We start from the raw sequence: 16,139 nt of genomic DNA on the forward strand, positions 1-16,139 counted from the left end.
CTGGTTTATTTGTTTCTGCAATGTCACCACCTGGATGATATATACTTGCAAAGTGCTCACTCAGTAACTCAACTATATCAACTGATTCAGTTACCTCCCTACCATCGCCATTCTTTAAAATCATTCTGCCATGTACATTTTTCCTTTTATTTGCTATATATCTAAAAAACTGTTTAGGATTCTCTTTAGCCTGCATGGCCAATGCAGGCTAAAGAGAATCCTAATGTTCTTTCGTAATCTTTTTTGCTTTTCTTACCGCACTTGTTACCCTTCTGGCCTGCGCTTTATACCGTTCATGTGCCTGCCGGTCACCTTTCTCCTTAAATTCCCTCCATAGTTGTTTCTTTTTTTGCAGCTCAAGCTTAATGGTGTTATTCATCCATTTAACTCCTACTTGATTTATTATTCGGACTCTAGGTATACATTCAGCCATTGCTTCATGCAAACACTTCTTAACTGCCTCCTATGCACTATCAACTTCTAGTCCTTGCAGTTGTACATACCATGGCACTGAACCAATCAAACACCTAAACTTGTCATACTTTCTAGCCCGATAATTCCACATGTACCCTGTCTTAATTGAAAATGCCACACCTTTAGCCACCTCCCAAGTCAAGACCCTATGATCACTCTCGCCAATTGGTGGCAATGTGGTCATATTTGTTAAAGCCAAATCCTCAGATGTAATTACTAGGTCAAGCACTCTCTGACCCCTAGTATTTTCCATTACATGCTGTCGCAGATAGTTATCCCTTAATAACCGCATAAAATCCAATTCCTTCCTCCCGTGTGTCCTCTCCTCACTCCAATCAATGCGACCATAGTTGAAATCTCCCATAATAACTACCCTCCTTCCACTCATTTCTTCTATTTGCTTGTGCATACTATCACCACCATCTTTTCCATCAGCTGGTCTATAGCAGCACCCAATTGTATATTTAGTTCTGCTAGCCACAACTCACACCAAATGGCCTCAAATGTGCTCTTTTCTCTATCCTGCAATTCAACTTCTATTCTCCTTGGCTGTAGCTCATCAGCTATCATCAACAATACTCCTTCCCCCATTTTATTCTCCCTGTCATTCCTGAACACACTATACCCATCACATTCAATCCCACTAGCTATATCATCTACAGTCAGCCATGATTCACTAATACCAATAACCTGTAGTTTGGAAGTGCCAACCATGGCCAAAAACTCTTCCTTCTTGTTCCTAATACTCCTAGCATTAGTGGACATTAATTTAAGACCCCCATTAACCCCAACCCTACCTTGATGCCTTATATTAACTATCCCACTCTGATTTGTTGTCCTTATTCGCTCGGGCATATTATATTCATTCATACATTCAACTGCCTCCCTAAGGCCTGTATATCTACCCCCCCCCTCTTAATAAATCTAGTTTCGCTGAATTTGCACATCCACTACATTCAGCGACACTTTCTCAAGTCTCCTTACACCGTAACCATTCAAATACAAGTCACCCATCTTATATAGATCCTTTCGCCCATTGAACTCACTCCACACATCCACAAATTCCACACCACTCGTCATACATAACCCACGCATAAAGTCATTCGCAATTATGGCCCTCCTTTTAAACATTTCACTGTCATACCGTGGCAAAAGACTAATCATTCTAACTCTGTCACTCTTTTCTTTTGCTACCTCAAACAATTCATTCAGGTCTTCTATCATTTCCATTTTATCTCCTTTCAAATCCTTCGTACCCGCCACAACAATCATTTCTTTCACCCTTTCCTTTTGCTCTCTAATAAACTCATTTACATCCTTTATGGTCGCACCAGGTTGGTACGATTTTGTGAAATCCTCTACTAACACACCTCGTACTAACGAGTCTCCATACAGCACTCTATCCTTCATTTTGTCCATGTTCACACTCATACGCCTATTTTTCCTGTTATACTTTTTATTATTGGCTGGTTTATTCAGTCGAACTTTGCTCATACTCTCTAGCTGCTGTTTTGCCCTTTGTATCACACCATTCAACAACGCGATCTTACTCATTGCATCTATCTCATATTTTTTTATTCTCTCTAAAACCATTAATACTATCATTCACACTCTCACAATTCTCTGGTACAACCTCGCTGTTTCTTGTCATATCCCTATTTTCTTCATTCTGAAGTTTGACAAAAATATCACACTCACGATCCGAAATACACTTCAATTCCTCATTCTCCCTACATTTTCTACACACATTCACATGGCAAATATCTGTTGGATTTCTGCTCAGGACATGGACTGGTTATTACTAACACCATGTTTCAACATAAAAATGTGCACATATTCACATCGAGAGAAGAGGCAAGGAATAAGAAAAGTCTCATTGACTATGTTATTGTTGATAGTGCTGTTTTTTCACTGATGCAGGACACCAGAGTGTACAGAGGATTTGAAACTGGAAGTGATCACTACTTAGTCTTGAGCAGGATAAAACTGAATTTCATATTCAAAAGAATAATATGTAAGAAAGTTTTAAAGCGAATAAAAGTTGAGCAGCTCTCGAATGTGAACTGTAGACTAAAATATGCAAACATGAGTGAAGAAAAAATGAAAGAGTTTGAGAACAGGAACCAAACCTTGGAGATTCAGTGACAAGCCTTGAAGAAAACTTTGATTGATTCAGCCAGAGAGGCATGTGATGAGGTAGTCTGCAAGGATAGAAAAATCAAAACTCCATGGTGGACACAGGAAGTCAAAGAGGCAGTGAAGGAAAAGAAGAAAGCATATCAAAAGTTCCTGGCAAATAAGTCAGCTTGTGCTCTTAGAGAATACAGAGACAAAAATAAGAAAGCTAAACAATGTGTAAAACTAGCTAAACAAAAGTCATGGGAGGATTTGGTAGGAACATAGAAAATAAATATCAAGAAGGTGGCAAAATATTCTGGACATTGTTGAAGAAGCTTAGGAATGGAGGAAAGAGTGATAAAAGGAGTTAGAGATGATAAATGTGACATGAAAATGGGAGAAAAAGATATCCTTGAAGTATGGAGTAATTACTTTGAAAAAACTGCTAAATGAAACAAGCAGTGATGACAGCATCGTGGTAAAAAACATCGGCCAGGCATGCAGTCAGGAATAGATATCCATATTTGAAGTAGAAAAAGCCATCAAAAGCTTGAAATGTGGAAAGGCAGCAGGAGTAGATGATATTCGACCAGAAATGCTGAAGTATGATGGTATAAAAGTCTTACAGTGGCTGCACTACATAGTTCAGAATGCCTGGACAGAGGGATGAATTCCTGATAATTGGAGTAGAGCTCTAATAGTACCCATATATAAAAAGGAAATAAAACTGAATGTGAGAATTACAGAGGTATTTCCCTACTGAGTGTTCTGGGCAAGATTTATGCCAGTATACTTGAGAAACGGTTGAGAAGAATTGTGGAAGTAAAGCTTGGTGAAGAACAAGCTGGATTCAGGCCAAATAGAGGCTGTCAGGATCAGATCTTCACTTTACGACAAATAGTTGAGAAAGAATGGGAATATAACAAAGATCTGTATTTAAGTTTTGTAGATCGGGAAAAGGCATACGACAAGGTGCCAAGAGAGAAGCTATATGCTGCAGTTATATGGTGTCAATGGGGCATTATATCAAGCAATACTTAGTCTTTATTTGAGTTGTAAGTCAGCAGTTAGAATTGAAGGAAGTACAGGAAGATGGTTTAATGTTAAATCTGGTATGAGACAAGGATGTAAATTATCCCCTCTGTTATTCATTATCTATATAGATCACATTATGAAGGAAAGTGGTATTAAACATGATATCAAAATTGGAGATGTTAATGTCAGCTCTTTGCTTTATGCAGATGATGTTATACTTCTAAATAAATCTGCTGCAAGTCTGCAAGATTCTCTGACTAAATTGAATAACTGTTGTAATAGATATGGTATGAAGATCAGCAATAAAAAGACAATGATAATGAAAATAGGCAGAATCATTGAAAACGTCAACTGTGTTGTGTATGGAGAACCGGTGGAACAAGTAAAACATTTCAGCTACTTAGGCACGATTTTTAGTGAAGATGGTAAATCAAATATAGAAATAGACAACAGAATCAACATAGCTGGTATGGTAGGAAGTCAATTGAATAAATTCATATGGAATAAGAGAGAAATTAGTCGGAACACTAAATTAGCTGTATACAAGATAGTGTTCAAACCAGTTTTAACTTATGGATCTGAGAGCTGGGTCAGAAGTAAAACACTTGACCAAAGACTAGAGACCGCAGATATGAGAGTCCTGAGAAAAATTAGAGGTGTGAACAGATGGCATCAATGGCAATATCATATCAAAAATGAGGATATTAGGAAAGAACTTGACATTGTCAGCATCCAGGAATGAAGTGACTATCATACCACCTGAGATTAGCTCTGCTTATCTCAGGTGGTATGGTCACTTAAATAGAATGGGCAAGGAAAGATTAGCAAAACAAGTGTTCTCTGTCAGGTTGGCAGGAAAACGACCCAGAGGAAGACCAAGATATAGGTGGATTGATATGGTACAAAGTGCCTTAGACGATAGAAATATAAGATCTGATAATATTGGAGTCTTGACAAGTAACAGACTGATTTGGGGGAAAATTGTAGATAGGAAGTTAGTAATGATGTAAATTTTTCGTGTAGTACTATCATATCCTGTACACCCCTTGAGGGTACATGGCAGGAATTTGATGATGATGATGAGATATGCCTATTTATAGAATAAGCAAGAAAGAATGCACAAACTTATAGCATGATTTTTATTTTTTATTTTTTTTTTCATTGGGAAAATACTTGCAATGAACATGGTGATGAACTGTTCCAGTTTGAAATCTACTCCAATTTAATTTTTAAAAAATGATTCTGGAGTTCTTTGTTAAAAAATAAATAAATAATTTTCACTGCATTGGAAAAACATGTATAATAATAAGAAAGTAACAGCTGAAGCAATTTATCTTTCAGAAACATGAGATAAATATCACTTTTACAATGATCATCTATCAAAAAACAGAGGGATCAATGATATGATTGAAGAATACGACACTTGACTACATTCTGATGCTAAAATACTGGTAAAAATAATTTTCTACAGCAGCATGAGGATTCATTGCTGACCATACTGCAAACTAAGTGTTACTGATGGAGTTTCATAAGAAAACATGACATTTTGATCCAACAGCTGAAAATTTGGCACTGCACCAAAATTCCATCTTTTGGGCATGACTCCCAGATTCAAGGTGAAGAACATGATGCACACGGTAAGGATAGATGCTCTTCATATATATGCTTATTTGTGGAACACCACAATCTTCACTTTACAATACAAAATTCTGCTATTACTGCAGCAATAATGTTTTCTTGTTCAACTACATGTTCACATGAAATATGAATGCTGGAAATGTTACTCTCTTTCTCACTCATAGCTTAATAAATTTATATGGAATAAGAGAGCAATTAGCCAAAATACCAAACTAGCAGTATACGAGACTTCAAATCAGTTTTAAGTTATGAATCAGAGAGTTTGGTGAGAAATAAAGCACTTAATTGAAAATAGAAACCACAGATATGAGGGTTCTGAGAAAAATTAGTGAACAGATAACATCAATAGCAGAACCATATTAAAAATGAAGATTATTAAAAAAGGAACTTGACATTGTTAGCATTCAAGAATGTGTCAGCAGAGCTAATTTAATGTGGTATATGGCTACTTAAATAGAATGGGTGAGGAAAGGTTAGCAAAACAGGTGTTTGATACCAAGATGGCAAGAGAGAGAGACCTAGAGGAAGACCAAGGCCTAGGTGGATTGATTCAGTCAGAGGTGCCTTAGAAGCACGAAATGTTAGATGACAATATTGGAGTGCTGACAAGTAATAGACTAATTTGGAGGAAAACTGTGGATAGGAGATTAATAATAATAATGCAAACTTAATCATGTAGTGCTGTCATAGTAGGACTGAACATCCCTTGAGGGTATATATCAGGAAATTGATGATAAGTTGCACATTAGCGGTTACCAATTAGCAATTAACAATGATTTTTTATTAGTTATGAATGTTAAACTTATACCACACACACACACACACACACACACACAAAAAAAAAAAAAGATAGAAAACAGATAACAAGGGAGTCGTTGAAATGCTGAATAAATCATAAAAGAAAATAAATGCATCTTAAGCAAGAATGTAAAGTTGCATGACATGTGTTAGCTGTCATCAGGTAAAAACTGTTGACATTTAAACATAAGTCCTTGGTCTCTGTTGAGAGATCTACATAAATGGATAATTGTAGTGAATTCTTTCAGAAGTCTTGAGTAAGTTTTCTTCTAAATATGGCATGGTGGAAATAGCTATTAATCATACAGGATACTGTATGGTTAGTAGCTGAGGTATAGTAAACTGGACCAGGTCTTCTCTTTCTTTTATGCCCAACGTTTCCAATACATTTTCTTTCTTTCTCACCTCAAATCCATGGCTATCTGTTCTATGTAAGCAAGACCACATGAACATGACACGCTGTAAATTTCCAGTTGTTTGTAAAAGGGGGTACTGTCCTTAGGAGATGCAAGAAGGCTGCGAATGGTTTGAATTGGCTTGAAAATCAATCTGATGTTATAATCTTAGAAAAGAGAAGAAGTCCTAATGAACAGATTGTCAATGTATGGAATAGCGATCTCTGTACTGGATGAAATGATCATGAAGAGAGGGTAGTTTGAAAATAAAACGTTGTCAACTGTATTTTTGGAATAACCATTAATAGAACAAATAAATGAGAGAAAGTCTGAAGTTCTGTCTTAGGTTCTCGTTCTTCATTTTGTAAAATCGAACATGCTCAATTCCTGAGGATGTGGATGATACCTAGCTTTTCGGATGGATGTTGAAGGGATGAATCCTATGAATAGGCTTACAACAGACCTCTAGAGTGACATCATTGTCAGGTTTCTTTATGATTAGGATATCTGTGAATGGGAATTTATTTTAATTTTTATTTATTTTATTTTTTTTTTTATGTTGCTCCCACCCGTGAAAGGTTATTTGCAAACAATAGTACACTTTGGATTCTTTTTTCTATTTTTGTATTTTTAAGTTTTTACATAGCCTGAAAACCCTGCTCTAGAGACCAAACATGCAACTTTTTCAAGCCCCCAATAAGCAGGGTGGTGGTCTCACACCAGGCAATGAAATTCATCTCCCACCAAAAGACAATCACAAACATTCATACCCAAGGTGGGATTTGAACCTACAGCTTGCTGGTTGGAGAGTAGGTCCTTTTCTAGTTTTGATGTGATTTTAAAATAGTTTGAACTAGAAAACATTTTCAAAATACTCTATGAAGAGATCACCCAAGACAGGAGATAAGGGCTAGCCCAATTTGTTGTCTGTAAAAAACATTATTCCACCAAAAGAAATTGGATTGGAGGCAGTATTCAAACAGTTTGGTGATGTCTGGTGGAAAAAGATCTCTAACAGGGTATAACACATTATCCACTGGAACATTAGTAAAAAGAGATATGTCAATACTTGAAAGAATGCCATAAGATGATATGTCTATATTAGACAGGTTAAATGAGCTGAATTCTTGATGTAAGAGTTAGACAACCTGATGTGATGTGATGTCCTAAAAGACAAGCAAGATATTTCATTAAATCATAAATTGGACCATCCATGATTGGTCTCAAAGGGATATCAGGCTTATGTGTTCAAAGTTTCTGTGTATTCAGTATCATGTGATTTCAGATAAGACAAAATGAATTTATCATAAGGCTTCTTTAGCTTTTGTCCATGAATATATTCTTTGTTGGATCCTACTTCTTCTCAATCTATACTTTGGATCCGACATTTAGTTATTACGATGTTCTTAACCTAAAAAAATTAGTTGCTAGTTGATTTCTAAATATAGAGAAATTTATATTTATAGACTGCACCACTCTATATCTGAATTAGTTCAAGAATTGAAGATAAATCAACCCTCAACTATTTCTCCTTAATATATATACTGGCCGAGTATATTTAATTAACTTAATTCGCCCGCTTTGGTTCAAATATTTTATGAATGGTGCAGTAAAAGAGATTCAGGCAAAATACAACTTTTGATTAACAAAAACAAACATTTAATTTTAGAATCACAAATTTTACACTTAAGTTCAAATCAATAATTAAGATATCACAAACATTTTAACTTCTCTGATAAATTCAATCATACAAACTCAGACAATGGTAAATTTGTTGTCTCTAATACAGTCTTCTCACTTCCTTAAGTTCCAAATACAATAAAATCGCAGTATCACCACTTTATAAGCAAACACTTTTAAATTTACACTTCAGCTAATCTTCACAATAGTTACTGTTAACATAAGGAAATTCTAGGATGAAACTCACACACTTCTCTGTATAGGAATATTAATGGTTAGAATAATCTTACCGATAATCTTCTATCTTCATCAACTTATACACAAACACTTTTTATAACCGTAAACACTTTTAACAATAATCGGCACTCATTAAAATAAATCTTCAAAGCATTAACTGAATTAATTCACGGTCACTATACACATAAACAAACGTTCTTGCATGAAGTACTACTGATCACTCATGAATTAAGGCAATACACAATAATTCCTTAACTTGAGATTTTATATGCACAGTTGTTCATTCCTCCTGCATTCAAATAATTCTTTAGGCACTATAATTCTAACACAGCTAACGGTAAACTTCAACTTTTACAGCCTCTACTATTCTTTAGTAACTTCGTGCTTTGCTTCAAGGTTCTGTATGTCCTTGAAAGGTCGGCCCTGAAATTATATCTCAATTCAAGTATCGCTAGTCTAATTAATAGTCTCTCAACTGTTTTCCGTAGCTATAATTGTTATTCTACAACTTATTAGCTAACTGCTTCTCGACTAGTAGACTTTATTAGCTGCTTGAGTGACTTGCCGACTCGCTATTATCGCACTGTGAATGCCGAATGCTCCGATTCCAACCTAATGCCAATCCTCTCCTTTCTCTCTCTCTTAATTTTAATAATTTCAGCATTCATCGCTTATATATCCATTCCCGCCTAAATTATTCTCGTGATTTCTTTCTAAAACTCTTTTCAATAAACCTTCTCCTCACGTGGTGTTCCAAAACGTGCTCGCTCACTTACATACGTCTCCATGACAACCAAACAAAATATAATAAAATTGAGGTATTGCATAATGCTAAACTTCTACAAATAGGAATAAATAAAGAATATTTACATTTCAATTAATGCGCAGTTAAAATATCAAATACAAATTCTTACAATATTAACATAGTAATAAATAAAATAGCTTAATAATATTTAATACAGTCTTTTCATTATTAATACATATATCTTTGATTAAATAATTAAAAATTAGATAAAATTAAAGGTAGTTATATGAATATTAAATTGTAAAATAAGTTGTTTACATTAAATAATATTTACAAGTCTAGCCTTTGTTATGGAAGATCATGTTGGATTCTGAACCAAATAATAATTACTCTAATCTCTACATAATCAGAATCCAACAGCTTTACACTAGGTTTTTCTATTAGCATATTAGATTCTATGTGCTTTGATATGCATTTCCTTCTAGCTAACAAGTTAGTTAGATGCAGATTTTTGGAATAATGTTAGCAACATGATTCATCATTCATTTCAGTGATATTTTATGGTGCACAAATAGAATAAGGAAGAAATCTTGGGTGCTCCAAAGGAAAAAATCTTGGGCATTCCTTCCCATCTATTAAGTGCACATATTAGTCGATTTGGATCGTATCAAGAATTCTACACATTTTCTTAAAATAATCAAGGATGTTTCATACAGTCTTCTGATATCTTAGTCAGCTTTGATGCTATCTCTATTTACTAACATCCCTTTGGCCTGATGCTATTTGCCTTTTTATATGATGATTTCTCTATGTGAAGATATTTCAACTTGTTATATAATCAGGATATTTCAGCCTGAAAAATAACATTCATAAACAGATTAAAACTACATACGCGTGCACATGCACACACACGCACGCACACATATATATATTTATTTATTTATAAATAGATTGAGGTGCCCTCTGTCCCACCAAGGGTGGGTGGGACAGAGGGCACATACAGGACATATAGCACATACCTACCACCTTTTCCTTCAAGCCTTGTATGCAGCTTCAATATGTCAATGACATTTTGTAATCTGGAACTCTTCTCTATCTGAGTTTGGTATTTTTCTTTAGAAAATTAATTCAGGCCTGTTCTTAAATTTACTGCTGAATCAGAATGCACACCAATCACCTTCCATTTTGGGACATTCGCATCCATGGACAACTTATTGGTAGTCTTCAGTTTTTGGTATAGAGAAATAAAACAAGCACAAAGAGATACATTGATGCTGCTCATCATCATCAATCTTAGAACTTGGATATCATCAAAACCTTGGTGCACTGTGAATACACTTTACATTCCATTGGCTCTATTCTGAAAGCAGAACTGTCTTCATCAGAGCTACTTTCATGTCCAATGACTACAACCCCAACATTATCACCAAAGTAATTGATAATTTTAGCTCATCCCATTCCTTCTTCAGAGGAAGTTCCTAGTCTGCATTCCATATTTAAAAGGTATGTTTGAGAAGCTTGCCAGACTACTTCTATGCCAGATTAACATTCAAGTCTCCTTCTGTATGTTTCTCAAACTAAATTATTCTTACACCCCCAAAGGGAAAGTATCCTTATCTCATCTCTTTCTCTCCTCCCCAAGAGTTTCCAGAATTCTTTGCTCACAAGACATCTCTTATTATGGATGGGCAGGTCAGTCTCTACTCAAATAGGCCTAGAAGAACATCAAGATTAAGTTGACATCCAGCTCCATGATTCTGATAAGTCAGGTATAGTCATATCTATTAATCAGGCACCAGATCTGCTAAACATAGGATTCACTGGAATAAGACTTCAGTTTTACACAGGAGCTGATTTTTATTAGGAAGACTATATAAATAAAGCTGTGAAGCCCACATTCATCACCCTAACCTGAACATATATGACTCTGTTAAAGTTTTCCAGTTTGGGGAAGCCATCTTACTTAATACATGACTGTGTTAAATAATTTATTAAATGATAATAATTTCAATGTCTGTTCTTTGAATCATAATAGTTACAGATGAGTTCTCCTCTTGCAATGAGTATTACATCATGTACTATAATTTAGCTGAAGAATGGACTTGAAACTATTTCAAAAATTTGCTTTAATAAATACTTATTTTGAATGTATGTGAATTCTATAATTTATTTACTTAGAACAAATAGTTTGAATATACATAACTGATTAAGGACTGTTAGGTCTCAGATAACAGGTAGAAAGCACAAATCGATATATTAAATAAAATAAATCAGTGTAAAACAAAGAGGCAGAGGCCACAAGACGTGTATATAACTACATTCATTTAACTATCAACATAAGGTAATTATAATAAAAAAAAAAATGTTTTAATGTTTACAAGCTCACCTTTAATACTCTTGCAAAACGATCTAAACAATTTCCAACTGCTATATCAATTGTTTCTCCAAAAATCCTGTACCTCTTTTGACTATATGAAATCACCTAAAATAAGATAAATCGCTATCTTATAATATCATATCAGAAGCAAACAATGGGGATTTTTTTTTAAATTAAAACAGGATGTGATATGGCATAGAAAATTTTCCAGTGTAGTTGTTTCCTCAACTATACCTTCCCAGTGGCAGACCTCTCAACAGTTTCAGATATGTAATCCAGGAAAAGGCAGTAAGCAATCACCAACTGGTATATCAGATGATATTACTCAGGTATACACTAATATATGGAGGTTATAGTTTGTTGCACATATAGTTCAGGACTGCTTAAGAGTTGAGGCTAGACAAGTAGAAAAAGACCAACACTGATGGAAATGAAACAGGATAAATGAAAGAATGGAACACTGATACCAAAGAATTCTATTTTTTCAGCCTTTTTGCTCTTTATCAACCTCTTACTCTCTTCAATTTGTTAACAATCCTGCTAAGTTAATTGATTACAAATCCAATCTGTGCTTCTGTTGATGACAGTATGTTAAATTCCATGTTCTCACTTGACATTTCATATGCAAATCATCAAAGGTTCTTCTAGAATATCTAAGTCTACAACAATGAATTCAGATCTCCAAATATCCTCTGGTGAATTTTGCTATCAGTGAAGTTAACATGGATAACCTCAGTGATAATAAAATACAATCATCTTATATTTCTAAAAAAAATAAAAACTTTATTTTCACACTCCTATTTTTGACAATATCCAAATATGTTGATAACATATTTTTATATATATAGATATCAGCCTCTTGTTGAGTTTAAGGCAATGTCAATGATAACAAAATAGGATCTTGTATTTTTCACAAAAGAGAACCCCCCCCTTCTACTTCCATTTGTGAAAATACTCAATTCGGTAGACATTTTTTATATATCATAACCATCATCAACCTCCAGATATATATCCACAGGTGTGCGTGGGGGAAAAGAAGAGTATATCATGATAGTATAACATGATTGTAGATCTGATGAAAATGATTAATTTAAGGTTTTCCAGTGTGAGATAGAGGCCAATTGGCCTCTATCTCACACTGGAAAACCTTATCCATGCTATAGACCTGTTGTCCAGAAGAAGATGTAGATGACACGCATCAGCAGATTAGCAATTATCATGAGAGACTTTGATATAGACTGGAAGGAGAAAAGGGGCATATGATTAAATGGAAATTATACAGTTACTAAGGAATAAGTACCTGAAATAGCACATGATGGAAGGGACCAGGGTTTGATAGTGTTGGATCTGGTAACAGCCCCAGAAGATCTATCTGTAACTACAGTAACTCTACCTTAAAACAAGAAAGTGACCATGCAGTATTATCCTGGGAGGTTGCTCAACATGTGGAAATTTCAGTCAAGAAAGGGTTTATAAAGAACTACAAAGATCATGATTATGACAAACTTAGGAGGCAACTTGAAGCAGTGCCATGGCATAAGAAGCTACAGGGAATGAATGTCATTAGTGCATGAGAAGCAGTCAGGGATTGTTTGAGCGAGACAGTATCAGAGTGCATACCCAGGGCCAAGAGGAAAAACTGAGCAGGGATTAAGTGGATGACTAGCAATATCGAGCAGGAGCTGCAAAAAAGAAAGCACTGTGGAAGGAATATAAACAAGGTGATCATCATGCCCATGAGCAGCAGAAAGCAAAAGCAAGAAGGATAACTAGTAAGGAAGGCTAAATCAGATTTTGAGAGAAAATCAGCTAAGCAGGCCAAAGTAAATCCAAAAAAGTCTTTTTGCAATGTAATAAGTAAGAGAAAGAATGATCATGGAAAGATAAGCCAGTGCTGATGGTAGGAAAGTGATAAAAGCAGAAGAAATAGTTCAGTCACTAAATGATCACTTTGCAAGGGTATATCATATAGGTGGTGAAACTGCAGTTGCCAAGGTGACAGAGACTGGTGTGAGCATTGAGGTAGATGAATTGGAGATAGTATATTGAAAAATATCAATGTGAATACAGCAGTAGGCCTGGATGGTATGTCAGTGCATGTCTCATGTGCTATGAGAATGTGCAAGTGAACTGTCAGGTGGAGGAGGGGGGGGGATATATGACAGCAACTTATAAGTTACTAAAGGGATTCTATAAGATTGACACAGAAGAAAAATTTTTAATACATGGGAGAGTAGGGGGAAAACAAGGGGTCATACTTACTTGGAAGTTGTCTAAGAATGTGGTTAGTGTGCAAACTAGGTTCTTTACTTGAAGAGTGGTAAATGAGTAGAATGAATTGCAGAAAGTGGTTGTGAGCACTCCAACAGTGAACAGGTTTAAAGATATGTATGAAAGATATTGTGTTAATGGATAAAGTGGGTCTCTTGCAATGAGTCTTTTGACTCCATGGAACCCATATAAATAATAATAATGATATCCCGTCTACAACATGATATCATGACATTATTGCTAAGGAAAAAGTAAAATTGTTATTTGTCAAGATTCTAATACTGTCAGACCTTATATTTTGGTTTTCTAAAGCTTTTCTTACTGGTTTTGGTTTTCTTACTGTATCAATCCATTCAGATTGTCTACCTCTAGGTCTTTTCAATATCTCCTGGCAAAGAACGTTTGTTTTGCCAACCTTAACTCTCCCATTATGTTTCAGTGACCAAACCACATGAATTAGCTCTGCTAACATGTTCTTGAATGCTAACAACATCAAGTTCTTCCTAATATTCTAATTTTTAATGTGGCATTGATGCCATCTGTTTACTCCTAATCTTTCTCAAAACTCTCATACCTGTGGTTTCCAGTTTTTGATTAAATGTTTTATTTCTAACATAGCTCAGATCTATAAGTTAAAATGAATGAACATTGTCTTGTATACAGTTTAGTGGTTTGACTAATCTCTCTTATTCCATAAAACATTTATTTAGTTGACTTCCTGCTACCAGCTTTGATATTTCTGGTTTATCACTATATTTAATTGGCTACCTTCACTAAAAACGTATTTAAATAGTTGAAATGTTTTACTTCAACTAAAACATTGTGATCAAAGAAACAGCATGGTCTTGAACTGCAAATGTGACGTGTGCTTTTTTTGGGCATGGCAAACTCAGGGTTTTTCTGCTGCATGCTCTGGCATTTTGTTTTGGGATTGTACTGGAAGCACCAGGTTTCGTCACCAGTAATTACTCTTGAAAACATGTGTTTATTTGCAGAAAGATCAATTGCAGCTTGAAGTCGCCGCTGATTCTGTTCGTCTGTCAAGATTCAAGGCACAAACTTCGCAGAAATCTTTTGCATATCCAATTCTTTAGTTAAAATTATCTTCCCTGTTTCTTGATTAATTTGCAATTCACATTAATCACACAGTTAATCGTCTGTCAGACCATACCAAATCTCACATTCTGTTAACATTTGTGTCCATCATTTTTGTTTTTGGCTGCTCACTTCTGGGGTGGTCATTCACATCTTCTTGCCCACCTTTGAATCTCTTATGCCACTCAAAGACACTTGACTTTTTCAGAGCATCCACACCATATGCCCCTTTCAAGGCCCCTGCAATGTTTCAGAAGCAGTTTTGCTGATTTTCACACAAAATTTGATGTTAACATGCTGCTCCAAATTTCGATCAACATTTTTACAGCAAAGTTTACATGCAGATCTCTATTGTTTTTCCAATAGCTAACTAGCAAATGGCTCTATCGGCTTGAGGTTTGTATGCATTAGTTAAAACATGTACAAAGACGATTGCATGACCCCAACCAAATCACCACACAGGTGACACTATGGGGGACTGTTCTGGGAATTAAATTGTCACACCTCATATATCAACTAGGTATATGCAAAATGGTACACAGTGCTACTGTTACATTGGATGAAGAGTTAGGAGGTGCATGAAAATGAAGTTGAAGAGTTGTTGCATATCGTGAATAAGAATTTATCAATAGGGACAGATGAGATATCAGCACATTTGCTAAAGGAATGTTCAACTGAACTGGCTAGGCCTTTCACATGTTTGTATAACTTGAGTTATACAAACATATACAAACATGTGTTTTTGTTTTCAGCTCAGGAATGATACCACAGGAATGGAAGATAATTCCATTGTACAAGGGTGTGCAAAAACTGATGTATCTAACTACCAACTTATCAGTATCTCTGGCATGGTAGTGAAGATTTTAGAGAAATTGGTAAGGTCGTTTTAGCAATTTGCTCATATTTTATAACAATGTTATGATCAAGTTGGATAAATGGAATGAATAAACTATGATAATGTTGAATTTTGCTAAGCCATTTGATAGGATACCACAAGAAAGGCAGTTGCAGAAACTGGAGAATATGGGATTGGAATATATCTTGAGTTGGATCAGTGGATGACAGACAGATATCAAAAAGTGGTATATAGTGGGTGTGAATCTGCCAGATTTAAAGTGACCAGTGCTGTATCTCAGGGTTCAGCCCTTGGGTCACTGTTGTTCAATCTATACATTAATGACATTAGGAAAGATATAATGGTAGATGTTCAATTGTTTTCTGTGATGCAAAGATAGACAGGACAATCAGGGATGCTACTAATATCCAGCACTTGAAT

The 16,139-nt window shown here is 35.2% G+C and overlaps 1 protein-coding gene across 1 annotated transcript in view; it reads right to left on the reverse strand.

Moving 5' to 3' along the window:
• Positions 1 to 16,139, reverse strand: part of Tcs3 (Probable tRNA N6-adenosine threonylcarbamoyltransferase Tcs3) — a 142,813-nt gene that overhangs the window by 65,636 nt on the left and 61,038 nt on the right. Inside the window, exon 6 of the mRNA XM_090398354.1 lies at positions 11,507 to 11,602. Coding sequence (XP_090254480.1) covers positions 11,507 to 11,602 — 96 coding nt within the window. The remainder of the gene's footprint in view (positions 1 to 11,506; positions 11,603 to 16,139) is intronic.

Source organism: Typopeltis vanoorti, chromosome 9, assembly GCF_054136105.1.
Source record: "Typopeltis vanoorti isolate ZY-2024b chromosome 9, IOZ_Tvanoo_1.0, whole genome shotgun sequence".
Lineage (NCBI taxonomy): Eukaryota > Metazoa > Arthropoda > Arachnida > Uropygi > Thelyphonidae > Typopeltis > Typopeltis vanoorti.